At 45.1% G+C, this 15,533-nt stretch overlaps 1 protein-coding gene across 1 annotated transcript in view; it reads left to right on the forward strand.

Annotated features, from left to right (window-relative positions):
• Positions 1-11,530: 11,530 nt before the first annotated feature.
• LOC146784021 (zona pellucida sperm-binding protein 3-like) overlaps positions 11,531-15,533 on the forward strand; it is a 55,754-nt gene continuing 51,751 nt past the window's right edge. The window contains exons 1-2 of the mRNA XM_085636413.1: positions 11,531-11,683; positions 14,081-14,271. Coding sequence (XP_085492539.1) covers positions 11,617-11,683; positions 14,081-14,271 — 258 coding nt within the window. The 5' untranslated portion in view covers positions 11,531-11,616. The remainder of the gene's footprint in view (positions 11,684-14,080; positions 14,272-15,533) is intronic.

Consider the following 15,533-nt stretch of genomic DNA (forward strand, 5'->3'; position numbering starts at 1 on the left):
GAATATGTTGTTGAAGGCAAATTTCTCAGGATACCTATGTAACAGAGGGAGATCTTAGACACCCCTATTACAGAAGCTTAGATTAAACTGGTTATTAAATGCTGATACAAACAAAGCACCGGACACCAATGGATATAAAGGCAACATTTATAAAACCTATACGTCTCAACTGACTCCAAAACTCAGTAAACAATATGATACCTTCGGAAAACCCCATGGGATGACACCATCCATTGGAGAAGTTATTGTTATAGTTATTACCAAGCATAATTAGGACCCCAATCTTTCCACGTCCTAAAGGTCTATCTGCCTTCTCAATATAGATGTGGAGTTCTTCACGAGAATTCTAGTCAATACATTCTGCCTGATTTGATCCACTCGGATAAATCTAGTTTTATAATAGAAAGGCAGGCATATCATAATTAGGCTTTCTTATTTTCAATTTCTAATTCAATTACATTCCCGTCAAGTCCTTTCATTCCTGTTGTCAATTTTGCTATACATCTTTCCTGCTTCTAAGTCCCTTCTTTGCAATCTTTTACTTGAATTTGCTCTTTGTAGTATATTTCTCTCACCTCACTGCCTATCTCATGTTCCAACTCTCAAACTCCTCTTACCAGTAGGATAGCACCACCCCATGTCAAGGTTGTGCATGGATGGAGAATTGCTTGAACTTCTTTAAGATTTTATTGCAGCAGATACAAAGTTAATGGTGGGCATTTAACACATTTACCTCCTTCTACATTCTTCTGGCAAGTGGCAAAGATCAGCTAGATGAAGCTTTTCCACTTTGGACATGAGATATATGTTGTGCAGGGCTCAGTATTCTGATATTGCAAGCCACTGCCTTGTTCTTTGTTTTGAGACACCACAAAATGAAAGTGCTAATAAATATATTATTGTGTCATATCTGGGCCTATTCTAGCTCTAATTGACCTTGAGTGAGAAGCCTACAAAGACATTTACATAAATACTGTTAGCTGTACAGCCTGTGGCGATTACAAACAGTGCAGCAGCATGAAAAAGTAGATGGGGTAGTAAATAAACATCACGATGGAGCGTAAGGTCAGACGTGGTCCATGCACCTGTTTTGACTGAAATTGCAACAGATACTTGGAAACACAGAGCAGTGGTTGCCTCTTCCTGTGTCAGAATTGTTCATGATATGGTGTCTGCCTCTTCATGTTTCTGAGCTGGTCATTATATGGCCCCTGATTCTTAGGTATGAGCAAATAAGTCTCTTATAGGCATGCTTTCCAGACCAGTACAATGTAAAACCAAGGTTATGTTGGGTGCAGCACTTTATGGGAGGAGTTTGATTCTGGATGCATCAATATGCACTGGGATATTTGTTGCCACAATCATGATACCTGGCATTCAGAAAGCAAAGCTCTGCCCCCCTCTCATGGAAAGAGGATGGCATCAGGGTGCTACTGCTGAATGCCCTTAATTGAGGTCTTGTTCACAATTCAGCTGTGAATATGCTGGCCACTGCACAAAGACAAACAGTTAACCGAAAGTGGAAGGATGAAAGCTATACTCCCAATGCTAGCAGGGAAGTAGGTCCTGTGGGATCAGGGACCTTGCAGATGGCCACATGGGCATATTAGGTGATGCACCATGGCCCGAGTGAGCCATACATGACACATCCATCACTGAAAAGTGATTAGAACTAGGGGCTGCACTCATACTGCTTGACACCAGAGGATGCCAAAGCAGTAAAAGTACAGATAAATGTGGTGTTTTTTCAGTTACCACCTAAAAGCAAAAATAATCTTTGTGGTGTTTCAACAGTTATAGTCAGTTTTAATTAAAAAAATAAGAAAAACTAATGATATTATTAGACAGATAATCCATTTGATAGACAAATGTCCAAATAAACCCATACATCAGATTTTAGCACCATTAGATGCTGACAAAACCTTTGATCGAGATCACTGCCCCTTTCTGGAAAAGGTTTTGCATGAGGGTAGACTACAGTACAGATCAATGGTGATCGTGAATTATTTTCTTCCAACAGCAACAATTGTGTTAAATGGACATAGATCCTTGCCATTTGTGTCACAAGGGAGTGTTCACCAAGGGGTGTCCCCAATCCCAAATACGTTTAGCTCTAAATAGTGAGCCATATTTTACAATCTGAATATATAGGGCATTTTGTTTGCTGCCAAAGAACATAAAATTGCTTTTTAAGTAGATGATGTCATCTTGACTGTGGGAGACCAAGAAGCCTCTTTACCGGCAGTAGTACACCAACTAAGAGATTTCAAGGTGGATGCCGGCTAGAAGAAAGAAAGAGGAAATTAGAGATCCGAAATGTAATGCTGCGGAACGTACAGATAGAGCATATGCAAATCATCTTTCATACATGATTTCTAGAAATCCAACTACCCATCCCTCACTTGAAATTGAGGGGGGATTTATGATTTAACTCTTTTTATGAAGTATTATTTTACACATACGCTCACATCAAATTGAGGGAAATTTACTGAGCTGGACTTTCTGGTATAAATCTTGATTAAGTAGAACTGATGCTATTAAAATGAATATTCTACAGTGAATATTCTGTTGCTTCTAAGCATTGCTAGTGAGAGTTGTGAAAGTTGTTTTTGACCGATGCAAGTTTCATTTCCTGCTTCTTATGGAATAACTCTCTTTCTCTGATCCCAAAGACGCTTCTCTGATCCCAAAGACGCTTCTGCGGAGTAGTTGAACATATAGGGGACTGACACTCCGAGACTTCAAACTTTACTACTGTGCAACACAATTAAGAACAATTAAAGAGTTGTCAAAGGGTAATTCAGATAAAACCTAGGTTAATATGGAATGGACAGCAGTGGTGAGGATTACTTAGGGATTTAATGTAGTTAGGAAAGTACAGCTGTGCCATAGAAAGATAGATAGATAGATAGATAGATAGATAGATAGATAGATAGATAGATAGATAGATAGATAGATAGATAGATAGATAGATAGATAGATAGATAGATATTTTACTGTTTCAAAACCATCACAATATAAATATAAAAATACAGCTTTCTAGCTAAAACAAATAAAACTGTACTATAGACAATTCATGGCATAATCTGTAGATATATGTAGCATCACTCAACTCTATAGGAAGCCAGATCCACTAAAGTGCAAGCTGCGATAACGACCACAGAAGATTAAAAGGGCCATCAAATAAAGCGAATATAACTACCTACTCCAAACACAGAACGTTTACCAAATAATGCACAAAAAACAACCTGCTCCATACACAGAAGGTTTGTGAACTACCACAAGAACTATAAGCAGGAAATATTTAGTGATACATTATTGTTACTAAACTGCACCAAGCAAAACACACAAATAGAGTCTCCACAGCTTGTCCAATGGCAGGAACATTATTTCTATCATTATTTAGATGGAAGGCCACAGCCGCCTAAAAGAACTGCATTTTGGCTGGGGTCTATTAATCTACTTCAGCACAAGGCAAGCTGTGCCCCCCCAGCCAATTAAACTTTGTTTCAGGACAAAGGCGGTGTGCTCTGGGAAGCAGTACTGTGGCCGGTGTATTATTGCCATAGAAAGTCTGTAATACAAATAGCACTTACTATGAGAATCCTTCTTGCCTGCAATATGGATAGCTGTTTGAAAAATAAAGCAAAAGTCCAGGAACCAAGTGTAGTCCAACTAAAAATAGATGACTGTGCCACTAATGCCCACATCAGTACACCAGCCACTACTCTTCTTCAGACAACAACAAACTCGCGATGAAATTAATCCTCGTGACCTTCCCTTCCGCATACACCCCTGTTCATTTCAACCAGTAATTCACCCATGAATTACATTTAAGCCCACTTGATAAATGGCGAGCAGGGGTCTTCAGGGAGGTATCAAACCATTTACAGAGATGCTCAATCAGAACGTTCACACAATGCAAAATAGGCTTCCAGTTGGACAAGAGGAAGGATCTACATTACATCCGAAGAAGACATAGAGGAATGCCACCCACTTTGAGAGAACTGTGTGTAAGATAATACTATCTTTGAGAAACTAGTCTCCTCAATATTGATTCTACTGGGATACTTTCTAAACTGTATGTAATACTGATAAACTTTGGGCGCTTTAAGGTCCTCTATTGGCTTCCCAGGAGCAAATAGCAGAAATCCTTAAACAGGGAAATATCTGGGAAGTCGGAAGCTCTTATGAGAGATATTCAAACAAACTCGATATCAGGATATGTTTAAAAGCAAATAGCTATACTCTGAATTATTATGTGATTAGTACCTTACATCACTGAAATTGCATCATATGTACCAGAGAACTCGGCCAAGTTGCTTGATGGGAAGTGGTAATGAAGGTACTGGGATGCCTATATGGTGAGACTGTCCCAATTGAGTTCCTTTCTGGAGGGAGGTAGCTAAAATTCTAAAGGATATCCTACGTAATCCTCTTCTATTTAACCCAGGGTACTACTATGAGGATTCAGACCGCCCAGCCATAAAAACCTACTAAAATTGGACTTCTATTTTGTCTGGTATGGTTGGGAGCAGTAAAACTAGCAGTCAATTTCCTGTGGAAAAAAGACTCACCATTGATGACTCAGTGACATCAGAAATTCTGGAATAACCATTACCAATTGATAATATATTAAAGATTAAGAAGTAACCTGCTATCGAGGACTTTAAGAGGGATGGAGGGTTTCTATGTGTTAACTATTAACCTGGCCTCAGATTTGTTAATCGATACAGATCTGACAACCTTTGAAGGAAAAGAAAACAAATTAGGGGTTGAAGAAGCAGTATAAACGCTCTATGTATGTACAGCATTTGTGTGTGTTAATAAAAAGAGTTTAGAAAAAAAGAAGTAACCTGCTAAGAGAGAGAACAAGAGATTGAATAGAATCTGGGGGCTTCTATTAGTACTTATGTCTTGCATGTCCGGCCAGACTGACAGCTCTGGGGTTTCTAGAGTGAACAAGAAGGCGTTCAACAACAACTTGAGAAAACCAGGGAATGGACGACACTCCATAGATAGGTTTCCGATGGAAAGAGGTCTAATGGGTGCAAGTTTGGGAAAATTTCAATAAAAATATCCACCGGAACACTAAAGGGGGAACATGGGAGGGCAGATTAAGAGGAGGAGTAAGGCTTATGGACGCATTTGCAATAAAACCTGTATTTTAATGTTGGAACTATGTTAAATGATGGCATTACATTTTTGTTTTATTTTCTAAAATCAATAAATATACTGTTTTAAAATGTACTGTCTTATGGTGTATTTCTCAGCAGCAGCAACACAGGCATATTGCACACTCTTCACAGCAAACAATTGTATTCTGACAATATGTCACTATAGCAAATTAAGACTGTACTAATGATTTCATGAACAACCTGATCTGCTTTATCATATGTGAAGTGCGACTTTCAACTTGAAGGGCACCTTGGTGCTGAAGGAACACAAAAACTACAAATGAAAGTGCTAAATAGGAGAAGAAAGCAGAGAGGAAATACCTATGAAGGAATGGAAGCCTGATCAAGAGACTGACCCATTGATACACAAAGGAACAACCACCCATACAGAGTGACTGATCCGTGGAAGCCACAGTAGCAAAAGTGTTGTGAAACACAAGGATCTAGGGGGGCTGTGCAAAGAGAAATGATCTTGCAAGCAAGAGTATTCTAGGTCTTATAGGACCTAATCCTTCAGATAGAGAATCTTAAAACTGATCCTACACCCCACTAATCCATTGTATGTCACGGTCAAATTTCTTCAGCCAAACAATATTCTGAACTGTGAGGTTCCGGATCCTTTGTACCTTCTTTTGTGCTTTCTACAGGCAGCCCAAATAAAGGCACTAGCAATAATTGATTCAGGCAAGTAAGTAAACAGACCATGATCACCTCAGGGTAATGTACACGAGATATAAATATGAGAACCCTTCCTAGGTGAAGCAGGGAGAACAGTTGAATAGGAGTTGTCCTTTGAAGGAGACTCCTTAGTGTAAAAGGCCTCTAAAAGACTCTCCCACCTTGGTTTCGGGTTATATCAGGACCCCACAAACTGAAGGCCAGACAATGTAGTGCCAGAGATGTTCATGGGTGCCAACCAACAGAGGTTGTGTCTTGTTGGGCTTTAGTTTTAAAACATTAGCACTCATCCAGCTCTGAATACCTGTCAGGCATTGGCTCATATGTAAGATGGAAATTTGGCCCAGACTATCTAAACATCTGCATGCCAGCCATGTCATTTTATGAGATGTGCAGGGCTTTAACAGGTACTTGACAGAGCATATTGGACATAGATGAGCAATGTCGACTCTCCCAATGTTGAAAATGTGGAAGGATAAGCGAGTGAGAGTAGACTTTAAACAAAGATGTAAACCAGGCCACCACTGTACAGACAACACCTACTTCTCTAAGTCAGGCTAACAGAATAGCACCATATAATATCGAATGTAATGGACAAACCTAAAAGTATGTTGCAAATCGTGTCGCAGTCGCCCCAACTTTGTTCTACTTCACCCACACTTATAATAAATGCTTTCTTTGTACCTCTGCCTAGACAAATTCTACACTGCCAGGAATCCAAGATTTTAGATTGTAAGATTCTTATAGATAATCAGACTTCTGCCTTGTCAGAATTCTTTGTTAAGTTATCCAAGGAGGTGATGGTCTGGAGCAAAGTCTTGAAGAACTGAGATTGGAAAGATAACATCTGGGAAGGCAAGGGTAATTTTATGAATAAGCCCAGATACTTTTCTGCACATGTGGGAAGGACGGAAGACCAAGTATTATATATAAAATGTTTTATTCACTCATAAGCACTCAATCACAAGCCATCACTCCACTAGTTTCACAGATTTCGACTAGTGTTCTTGAAATCTAATACAAGATATCTTAACAAGGTACCTAAAAGACCCAGTGAGTGCAATACATTGATGTTAGACATCCGCAGAACACCTTTATTTCCAACATCGTTTCATTTAACCAAGGACTACAAATCCCAGAATTCAATATGGCAAGAAGGCTCAGCAGAGGCCCCATATCATGGATAACAGCGCGGTACAAACGGGGGTGGTGATGGACGGAGCATCAGAACCAATCAAACACTCACACCCAGTCAACAGATCTGGGTTTGATCCATCACCGTTCTTTAGCCCACTCTGCCACCCCAGTTCAGACATGGCCATATGCAAATCAGTCTGACCCTGTGCCTCATGGGAACAGTCCAGCCCGAACTGCCAAGCCATGCCTTCCCTGGACCGGAAACAAGCTTCCTAGGACCGGTTTCTGGCCTTTCAGCCGTCTTCAGCCAGGCTTGCTTGAATCCAGTGGCAAAGTGAGCAAAGGACTCACGTCTGAGCATACCCTGCCAACTTATGGCGAACAAAGCGGTACAAAAGGGGGTGGTGATGGACGGAGCATCAGAACCAATCAAACACTCACACCCAGTCAACAGATCTGGGTTTGATCCATCACCGTTCTTTAGCCCACTCTGCCACCCCAGTTCAGACATGGCCATATGCAAATCAGTCTGACCCTGTGCCTCATGGGAACAGTCCAGCCCGAACTGCCAAGCCATGCCTTCCCTGGACCGGAAACAAGCTTCCTAGGACCGGTTTCTGGCCTTTCAGCCGTCTTCAGCCAGGCTTGCTTGAATCCAGTGGCAAAGTGAGCAAGGGACTCACGTCTGAGCATACCCTGCCAACTTATGGCGAACAAAGCGGTACAAAAGGGGGTGGTGATGGACGGAGCATCAGAACCAATCAAACACTCACACCCAGTCAACAGATCTGGGTTTGATCCATCACCGTTCTTTAGCCCACTCTGCCACCCCAGTTCAGACATGGCCATATGCAAATCAGTCTGACCCTGTGCCTCATGGGAACAGTCCAGCCCGAACTGCCAAGCCATGCCTTCCCTGGACCGGAAACAAGCTTCCTAGGACCGGTTTCTGGCCTTTCAGCCGTCTTCAGCCAGGCTTGCTTGAATCCAGTGGCAAAGTGAGCAAAGGACTCACGTCTGAGCATACCCTGCCAACTTATGGCGAACAAAGCGGTACAAAAGGGGGTGGTGATGGACGGAGCATCAGAACCAATCAAACACTCACACCCAGTCAACAGATCTGGGTTTGATCCATCACCGTTCTTTAGCCCACTCTGCCACCCCAGTTCAGACATGGCCATATGCAAATCAGTCTGACCCTGTGCCTCATGGGAACAGTCCAGCCCGAACTGCCAAGCCATGCCTTCCCTGGACCGGAAACAAGCTTCCTAGGACCGGTTTCTGGCCTTTCAGCCGTCTTCAGCCAGGCTTGCTTGAATCCAGTGGCAAAGTGAGCAAGGGACTCACGTCTGAGCATACCCTGCCAACTTATGGCGAACAAAGCGGTACAAAAGGGGGTGGTGATGGACGGAGCATCAGAACCAATCAAACACTCACACCCAGTCAACAGATCTGGGTTTGATCCATCACCGTTCTTTAGCCCACTCTGCCACCCCAGTTCAGACATGGCCATATGCAAATCAGTCTGACCCTGTGCCTCATGGGAACAGTCCAGCCCGAACTGCCAAGCCATGCCTTCCCTGGACCGGAAACAATCTTCCTAGGACCGGTTTCTGGCCTTTCCGCCGTCTTCAGCCAGGCTTGCTTGAATCCAGTAGCAAAGTGAGCAAGGGACTCACGTCTGAGCATACCCTGCCAACTTATGGCGAACAAAGCGGTACAAAAGGGGGTGGTGATGGACGGAGCATCAGAACCAATCAAACACTCACACCCAGTCAACAGATCTGGGTTTGATCCATCACCGTTCTTTAGCCCACTCTGCCACCCCAGTTCAGACATGGCCATATGCAAATCAGTCTGACCCTGTGCCTCATGGGAACAGTCCAGCCCGAACTGCCAAGCCATGCCTTCCCTGGACCGGAAACAAGCTTCCTAGGACCGGTTTCTGGCCTTTCAGCCGTCTTCAGCCAGGCTTGCTTGAATCCAGTGGCAAAGTGAGCAAGGGACTCACGTCTGAGCATACCCTGCCAACTTATGGCGAACAAAGCGGTACAAAAGGGGGTGGTGATGGACGGAGCATCAGAACCAATCAAACACTCACACCCAGTCAACAGATCTGGGTTTGATCCATCACCGTTCTTTAGCCCACTCTGCCACCCCAGTTCAGACATGGCCATATGCAAATCAGTCTGACCCTGTGCCTCATGGGAACAGTCCAGCCCGAACTGCCAAGCCATGCCTTCCCTGGACCGGAAACAAGCTTCCTAGGACCGGTTTCTGGCCTTTCAGCCGTCTTCAGCCAGGCTTGCTTGAATCCAGTGGCAAAGTGAGCAAGGGACTCACGTCTGAGCATACCCTGCCAACTTATGGCGAACAAAGCGGTACAAAAGGGGGTGGTGATGGACGGAGCATCAGAACCAATCAAACACTCACACCCAGTCAACAGATCTGGGTTTGATCCATCACCGTTCTTTAGCCCACTCTGCCACCCCAGTTCAGACATGGCCATATGCAAATCAGTCTGACCCTAAGTTGGCAGGGTATGCTCAGACGTGAGTCCCTTGCTCACTTTGCCACTGGATTCAAGCAAGCCTGGCTGAAGACGGCTGAAATGCCAGAAACCGGTCCTAGGAAGCTTGTTTCCGGTCCAGGGAAGGCATGGCTTGGCAGTTCGAGCTGGACTGTTCCCATGAGGCACAGGGTCAGACTGATTTGCATATGGCCATGTCTGAACTGTGGTGGCAGAGTGGGCTAAAGAACGGTGATGGATCAAACCCAGATCTGTTGACTGGGTGTGAGTGTTTGATTGGTTCTGATGCTCTGTCTATCACCACCCCCTTTTGTACCGCTTTGTTCGCCATAAGTTGGCAGGGTATGCTCAGACGTGAGTCCCTTGCTCACTTTGCCACTGGATTCAAGCAAGCCTGGCTGAAGACGGCTGAAATGCCAGAGACCGGTCCTAGGAAGCTTGTTTCCGGTCCAGGGAAGGCATGGCTTGGCAGTTCGAGCTGGACTGTTCCCATGAGGCACAGGGTCAGACTGATTTGCATATGGCCATGTCTGAACTGTGGTGGCAGAGTGGGCTAAAGAACGGTGATGGATCAAACCCAGATCTGTTGACTGGGTGTGAGTGTTTGATTGGTTCTGATGCTCTGTCTATCACCACCCCCTTTTGTACCGCTTTGTTCGCCATAAGTTGGCAGGGTATGCTCAGACGTGAGTCCCTTGCTCACTTTGCCACTGGATTCAAGCAAGCCTGGCTGAAGACGGCTGAAATGCCAGAAACCGGTCCTAGGAAGCTTGTTTCCGGTCCAGGGAAGGCATGGCTTGGCAGTTCGAGCTGGACTGTTCCCATGAGGCACAGGGTCAGACTGATTTGCATATGGCCATGTCTGAACTGTGGTGGCAGAGTGGGCTAAAGAACGGTGATGGATCAAACCCAGATCTGTTGACTGGGTGTGAGTGTTTGATTGGTTCTGATGCTCTGTCTATCACCACCCCCTTTTGTACTGCCATATCATGGATAGCAGGCCTTCAACGGAGTACGAGACAGGGATGGCAACTTTCAAAGTAGATAAGTGTTCCTATATCACATGCCACACATTAAGCCAGTCATGACGTTTTAGCCAACAGCACAATGCAATATGGGACTTTTTGTTCTGCTTTTAACGTTGCAAGTATGGGCTCAATTTCTCCTATAGTTACACACATCTCCACTAGTGTTCTTGAAATCTAAAATTACATACCACCAAGCATGCCCCGAAGGACCCAATGAGTGCAATACATTGACACTTAGACATCTCCAGAACCTCCAACATCAATGCATTCAACCGAGCACTACAAATCCCAGAATTCAGTATATCAAGAAGGGTCAGCAGAGGTCCCATACCAGAGAAAGCAAGCCTTCAACGGAGTTCCAGTGTCAGGTACCAAAGATGGATGGCAATTTTCAAAGTAGGTAAGTGTTACCATATCACATGTTCACCCAGTCCTGGCTTTTTAGCCAACCGCACAATGCATTCTGGGACTTGCAGTTCTGGTTTTAATTTTGCAAATATGGGCTCAGAAACGTATGCAGGATGTTTGCTATAAAAACAACAAGACAAGCCAAAAGTATCACACATGTGATACTGGACCAATTGGAAGGTACAGCCAAATCAACTCTAGCAGAGAGGGAAGTGTAGGAGAAGTCTGGTCTTGTAGGAGAAGAGGGGGGAATGTGGAGAAAGGTTGCAAAAGATTCAGTGTCGAGAGACGAGGAGTCGGGGGGCTCAGCAGTCAGAGGTCCAGTGAAGTAGGGTAGCGCTCCGTGTAATCTCGGACAATGTTTTCAGTCCGTGGCTGGGTTTCCACTGATAGCGTAATGCTTTTGAGGTAGCGTAATACGCTGAATGAATGCTTATTTGCCTTCCTGGTGAAAAAGAGAGCGGCTGTGGGCCTGAGCGCCGTAGGGCGTGGCTCAGCAGCCCCCTCAGCAGTGAGTGTGAGGTATTTGCGAGCAGCAGCACCTGAGCAGGGCTGACGTGGAGGCTGTGCACAGGTGTGGTCCGGGCAGTAGTTATAAAGCCTGCTCCAGGCCGCTGCTCTTTTCCCGCCACTCTGCGCTCAGCCTACGGCCGCCGTCATGATGACACGATGGGTGCTGCTGTGTCTTGCTGTTTGTTGGAGTCCAGCTGTACTTTCGCAGCCTCGTATGTTCTTTAAAATTCCTCGTTCTGGGACAGATTCCGTGTTTTGCGTGTTTCGCCATCAGGGGCAATTCGGGCAGATCATCTTAAGGCATATTGCACTCCATGCCACACAAGGCGCAATACCTCCCTCCCTCCCCCCCCCCCCCCCCCCCCCCTCACCCTCACCCTCTGTCCAGAGTGTTCCGGGTTGTCCTATGAAAGCCCAGAGATGCTAATGGCTTCTGCTCGCCTGGGTTGGGTAGCCATACTAGTGGAGCTCACGTGTGTTTAGTTTTCATATCGCCTTTGCTTGTGGTCATTGTGTGTGGTGTAACCTGTTAATTTTGCGCAAGTCGCTGCCCTTATTAGGTGTTAAAAATTCCAGTCCGTTCACATGTCTCACCCCCCTACAGCACAGCTGCTAAGAGGCTGTCTTGAATGGCAACTATTTTTATATGTTGAGCCACCCGTAGGTTCGTCCTGGATTTGTGGTGTTTGTAAACCAGTAAGGATTGGGGCGGGGAAGGTAAATTAGAAGTCCATGAATCCGCCCTTGTACTGCCCCCTATGTGCCATGCTCTCACAGAAAAATCCTAATAGGTTCGAATTGGTATGATCTTTCGGATTCTAACCCCGCCCTATCCTTCAGGCTTTGGCCGGTACATACAACATACAAACAAATGACAACACGAATAGTGTTACTTTTTTCCATGTGCTCGCTACAGGTGATCATCAAAGTACATCTTGTAGTGCATCGGTCTGCTCTTTGGCCTGCATCACACCTGCGAGGTCCGTGATGATCACATGCCCACACTTGCAGCCTTCGTATAACCATTCCTAGCCCTCTTTTACCCCTCCTAGTGCTTAATTTGATAAAATGAAGTGTGGGCGCCCAAGGCTTTTCTTAGGAGCCCACGGTAGCCTGACGCCAGGGTTGCTGAATATCAGACTGCCCGGTTTTGCTTTCGCCTCTTTTTTTTTTTTTTACCTTTTGCAATTGACAGCCGCTTCTAGTGGTCTTTTCTGTACCTGTCCCGTTTTCCTTAAATTAACACTTCATGTGGAGTGTTCAATCCGTTGTATATTTTCTGTTTACAATGGGTTCCAGTACTCTTCCTTACCATGGAAATGCTGGTTTTTCGACGTTTGTTTCCCTGACTTAAAAATCTTAGTTTGCTGTGGCGCCAGTTTCTATCCGTAATAAGATGCCCTTTTTGACCCAGCAGCCCATTCATCATTACCAGGATGAAAAAGAACCTGTCTGAATTCTTAAAAATGTTTTGCAAAATTCGTCCACAATGATTATTTATTATCAGATGGATATTTCCTGGACATTTCTTTTACAGTGCTAGGCTCTACCCCCTTAAATCTGTTTAGCGTGAGCTTGACAGTTCTAGGCTGTACCCTGTTAAATCTGTATAGAGTGAGCTTGCAAGACATCACATATTAGATGCCAGGCATATTGTGGCTTACCAAAAACATGGAGGGACTAGGAGCCCCCCCCCCCTCCCCCAATTGCTTACCATTGCTTGGCTTTCCTGTCACTGATTTGCCCGATTCTTATTCGTGTCCCAGCTTGCCAGTCTTCTCTGTCCCTCCCATAGAGCGTTGCCTCTTTCCGAACTCTGATTGGGAGTCTCTGCTTCATGGCTTGCATTCCAAGCACTTTTTCCTCTTGTTTAATCACTTCCTGAGAGTGCATGTGTTTCCGAGCTGTCTCCCTCGTGTATTTGCCTCCCCCTATACTCCATATTGATCTATTGTCCGAGTACTTCTCACTGCAACATCTGTGTTGCTTTTCCTTTAAACCTTAGCCGCACTGTACACCATCCCATCGGGGATTCTGTGCAGAGTAGTTAAAACCATTGGCAAAGCCAAAGGGCACAGAGGTAAGACCTATGGGCTTTTGCCATTTTTTTTTCTCAAATGTTAGTCTAAATGGATCAATTTAGCTTAACCAAGACTACAACTCCCAGAATACGGTTTCCTAGCAAAGCATGGAAGTTAATCCCTTGGACTCATCTGATAATGCAAATCTTGGAGACTCGTCTGAAGGTGAAGTGTGGGGTTACCCGAGGCTTTAAGCGGGAGATGCTGGAAGATGTGGGCCACAGGGTGGATGGAGAGGGATGTTGAATACGATGGGTTAATGTCTATTTTATTATGGAAGGTGGTGCAAATGTAGTGCTAAAGGAGGTGTTGTAACTGAAGGCTAATTTGATGAAGAGCTGTGGTAGGCATTTATGGTGGCACAAGAGTGGTGGTTGCAGTAGGTAATCTGATTTGGGCAGGGGTTCAATCTGTCAATCTCTCATTCCATTGTTATTTTGTTTGGTTGGACGTGGTTTTGTGAAGTCCAGCCAGAACTTCAATAAACCTATCTCTTTTGCGACCTCTCTGACCCGTATTTCTCTCCAGCCCCTAGTAACTCCTTCTTCTACAATTGCAATGATACCATGATTGTCCTGGCCATGAAGAGAAACCCGCTGGGTACCGGTGCTCTGCTGCCACAGTACCTGACCCTGGGCTGGTGCGGCTACTCCATCGCGGACGTGGGTGGCTATGTCATTTTCGAGTACAGGCTGAACAGCTGTGGCTTCTCCAGGCTGGTAAGGGTCCAGGGATGAATAGTGCTCTGGTGGGAGGGTGTCTTAAGTGTGGAGCAAGAGTGAAGAGAATTTGAAGGGTTTTGAGGGCAGCAAAGCCTAGGTAGCATGGTAACTTGTAGATGGGCATCCTATTGCTCGACCAGGCTGCCTGACCACGGTCTGGGGGCATAAAGGAACCCTTTAAGGGAGGGGACAAAACTGCAGAAAGAGGTCATGTTGGTTGAAAGGGGGAAACGGGTGGTAATGGGACTTGGGAGGCAAAGGAAGCAGTACTTAATTTGTGTTTCTAAAAAAAAAAAAATGCCAGGGCATCATGCACCGCCCATGCCAGCGCTCCTAATGGCAGTACCAACTCCACTAACATCACACTTGTACCAGCATGACAACTCAGACTTTCAATGTACAATAGAACTTTGGAATGTTGAGCACTCCATTGTAGAGAATGGAGTGCTCTGGGCTTCTACTGGCTGGTAGAAGCCCGGAGAGCAACGTTCCAATGTTTTCATTTTACAGCTGCTTCCAGTGGTGTAGCTAGACCTTGGCCCGTCCGTGGCAGTCTGTTTTCTGCCCTGCGGCAGCTGCGTTGAGGAGCGTGGGGTGGGGGGGGGGAGGGGTTGCATGCTGGAAATTGATGCCAGAGACTGCCCCCAAAACTTGGACTGCCCCCTGCTTGCTACACCCTTGGTTGCTACTGTGAACAAAGGCCTCTTAGAGCCCGAGGGGATTTAAATCCCCTTTGGCTCCGAGAGGCCTTTGTTTTTATGAATTGGAACATTCTGCCAACTAGGAGCAGCATGTTCTAATAGCCTTAGAGCCCTCCTAGTGGGCTCTACCGGCCATTAAAGGCCCGCTCCCTTGTTAAAGCCTTCAGCTTGAGTCTTTAACGCTGGAGCAGGCCTTTAATGGCTGGTAGAGCCTGCTAGGTCAGGCTCTAAGGCTTTATTAAACGTCACTAATGCCTGCCCCAGCTATTGTTGTTGCTTAGGGTGGCAGCTATTAGTTATTTGTAATGTATATTGAATTCTTAAACTGAACTCATCACTAAATTAGACAAACAGCGCCACCATGTGGTGGCTATCATAAATGTGGATGTTGACAGTTGGATGCCGAACACTGAATACCACCTGCTCATATTAAGCACTGAGAGAAAGTCTTCTATTGACTGCTATAGAAGAGGTAATGATGATAGTTGGGAGGAGACTTGGAGGCATTGAGATAATGTAGATGCTTGGTGCTGGGAGAAACTGGGGTGAATGGTGGCA

Source organism: Triturus cristatus, chromosome 11 (assembly GCF_964204655.1).
Source record: "Triturus cristatus chromosome 11, aTriCri1.1, whole genome shotgun sequence".
Lineage (NCBI taxonomy): Eukaryota > Metazoa > Chordata > Amphibia > Caudata > Salamandridae > Triturus > Triturus cristatus.